The 2139-nt window shown below is 35.8% G+C and overlaps 1 protein-coding gene across 1 annotated transcript; it reads left to right on the top strand.

Moving 5' to 3' along the window:
* The first annotated feature begins 592 nt into the window (after nt 1-592).
* On the top strand, nt 593-1430 carry LOC134364106 (translation machinery-associated protein 16-like). The gene has a single exon (XM_063080032.1). It carries the CDS (start codon nt 680-682, stop codon nt 1289-1291), a length of 612 nt encoding a protein of 203 aa, XP_062936102.1. The 5' UTR covers nt 593-679; the 3' UTR covers nt 1292-1430.
* The last annotated feature ends 709 nt before the right edge of the window (nt 1431-2139 follow it).

The raw sequence follows: 2139 nt of genomic DNA, 5'->3' as shown, positions 1-2139 counted from the left end.
ATGTGATACACCACATCAACAAAATCAAGAACAAAAACTATGTGATTATCTCAACGGATGCAGAAATAGCATTTGACAGAATTCAACATCACTTCATGATAAAGACTCTGAGCAGATTAAGTATAGAAGAAAAGTATCTCAACACAATAAAAGCCATATATGACAAACCCACTGCTAATATCATCCTGAATGTGGAAAAACTTTTAGCTTTTCCCTAAAGAACAGGAACTAGACAAGGATGCCCACTCTCACCACTCCTATTCAACAAAGTGTTGGAAGTACTAGAAGAGCAATCAGGCAAGAGAAAGAAATAAAGGGCATCCAGATTGGAAAAGACAAAGTCAAACTGTCCCTGTTTGCAGATAACATGATCTTATATATAGAAAAACCTGAAGACTCTACCAAAAATTTCTTAGCACTGATAAATGATTTCAGTAAAGTTTCAGTATACAAAATCAGCACACAAAAATCAGCAGCATTTTATGCTCCAACAATGAACTAGCAGAAAAAGAAATCAAGAAAGCAAGCCCATTTACAATAGTCACCAAAAAAAAATAAAATACCCAAGAGCTCCACGTGGGTTGGGGCCGGGCTTCTCGTGTGAGCGGCTGCCGTGGCTGTCGGTGAGACCGTCCGGGTCTGAAGTGCGGAGGTCCTCGGTGGCCGCGAGGACGTCACCATGCCTAAAGCATCAAAGGGGAAAAGTACAGGACATGAAAAAAAAGTCATTCATCCATACAGTAGAAAAGCAGCTCAAATCGCAAGAGAGTCCCACAAACAAGAAAAAAAGGAAAAGTTGAAGAATGAAAAGGCTTTGCGTCTCAATCTTATTGGTGAAAAACTGCAGTGGTTTCAAAATCATCTTGATCCCCAAAAAGTGAGATATTCTAAGAAAGATGCTTGTGAATTAATTGAAAGATATTTAAATCGATTCATCAGTGAGCTGGAGCAGATTGAGTTGCACAACAGCATCAAAGACAGGCAGGGAAGGCGGCACTGTTCCCGAGAGACAGTCGTCAAGCAGACCACAGAGCGGGAGCGACAGCAGTATGAAGGATACCGCCTTGAGATTCCAGACATTCTAAATGCAAGTAATCTGAAAACTTTTAGGGAATGGGATTTTGATCTGAAGAAATTGCCAAACATTAAAATGAGAAAAATTTGTGCTAATGATGCAATTTCCAAGAAGCACAAGAGGAAAAATGTTAGAACTGTAGACAGAGGTTTAGAGGAACTGGAACTGAAAGATGAATCAAGTGACTCAGATGAGGAAATGACTGCAGTGGCCTAATTGTCTTTACTTGAGTTGAAAAATAATTTGAAAGCTTCAGGTTACACTCATTCATTATGTTAAATAATTGTCTAGATTAAAGAATTTGCTATTTCGCTCATTTTATTACATGATGAGTATTCTATTTGCAGTTTCAAAAATGGTGTTATGATTTTTATTTGAAAATGAAGATTGCTTTTCATTTACATTAAATTGCCAAAATAGATAAAAGTGATCTGCAAAAACTATTTGACCTGTATTTTGGGGAGGGGGAACAATGTAGGTGAGAACAAAAAAATTTTGATTTTTTTTCCTCATGTGTAGTTAGAATTGCCTAATCTCACATTTGGGGGAATGGACAGTAACCTATTTTCTAAAAAGCTCCTGTGGATAGTTCTTGAGCTGTGACAATAGCAAAATTGTCGTTCAACAATAATGTCACACTAATCCTCCCCTTAAACATTAAACCTATTTTCTTTCAGTATAAAACAGGGGAATGATGTGATATGGAATTCACATACACTGATGTACATTATTATTTATTATCTACTGAGCAGGAGTTAAATGGTAAAAAAATAAACAATGATTGTCCTTGTTATGTTGAAAAATAAATAAATAAATAAATAAATAAATAAATAAAATAAAATACCTAGGAATCAATTTAACCAAAGTGGTGAAAGGTCACTATAACAAGAACTACAAATAACTGCTGAAAGAAATTAAAGGGGACACAATAAGATGGAAAGACATTCCATGATCTTGGACTGGAAGTCTTAACATTGTTAAAATGTCCATACTACCCAAAGTAATCTACAGATTCAATGCAACCCCTATCATAATAACAATTACATTCTTCACAGAAACATAAA

The sequence above is a fragment of the Cynocephalus volans genome, chromosome 15, assembly GCF_027409185.1.
Source record: "Cynocephalus volans isolate mCynVol1 chromosome 15, mCynVol1.pri, whole genome shotgun sequence".
Classification (NCBI taxonomy): Eukaryota; Metazoa; Chordata; class Mammalia; order Dermoptera; family Cynocephalidae; genus Cynocephalus; species Cynocephalus volans.
This window is presented reverse-complemented; position numbering and strand designations above follow the sequence as displayed.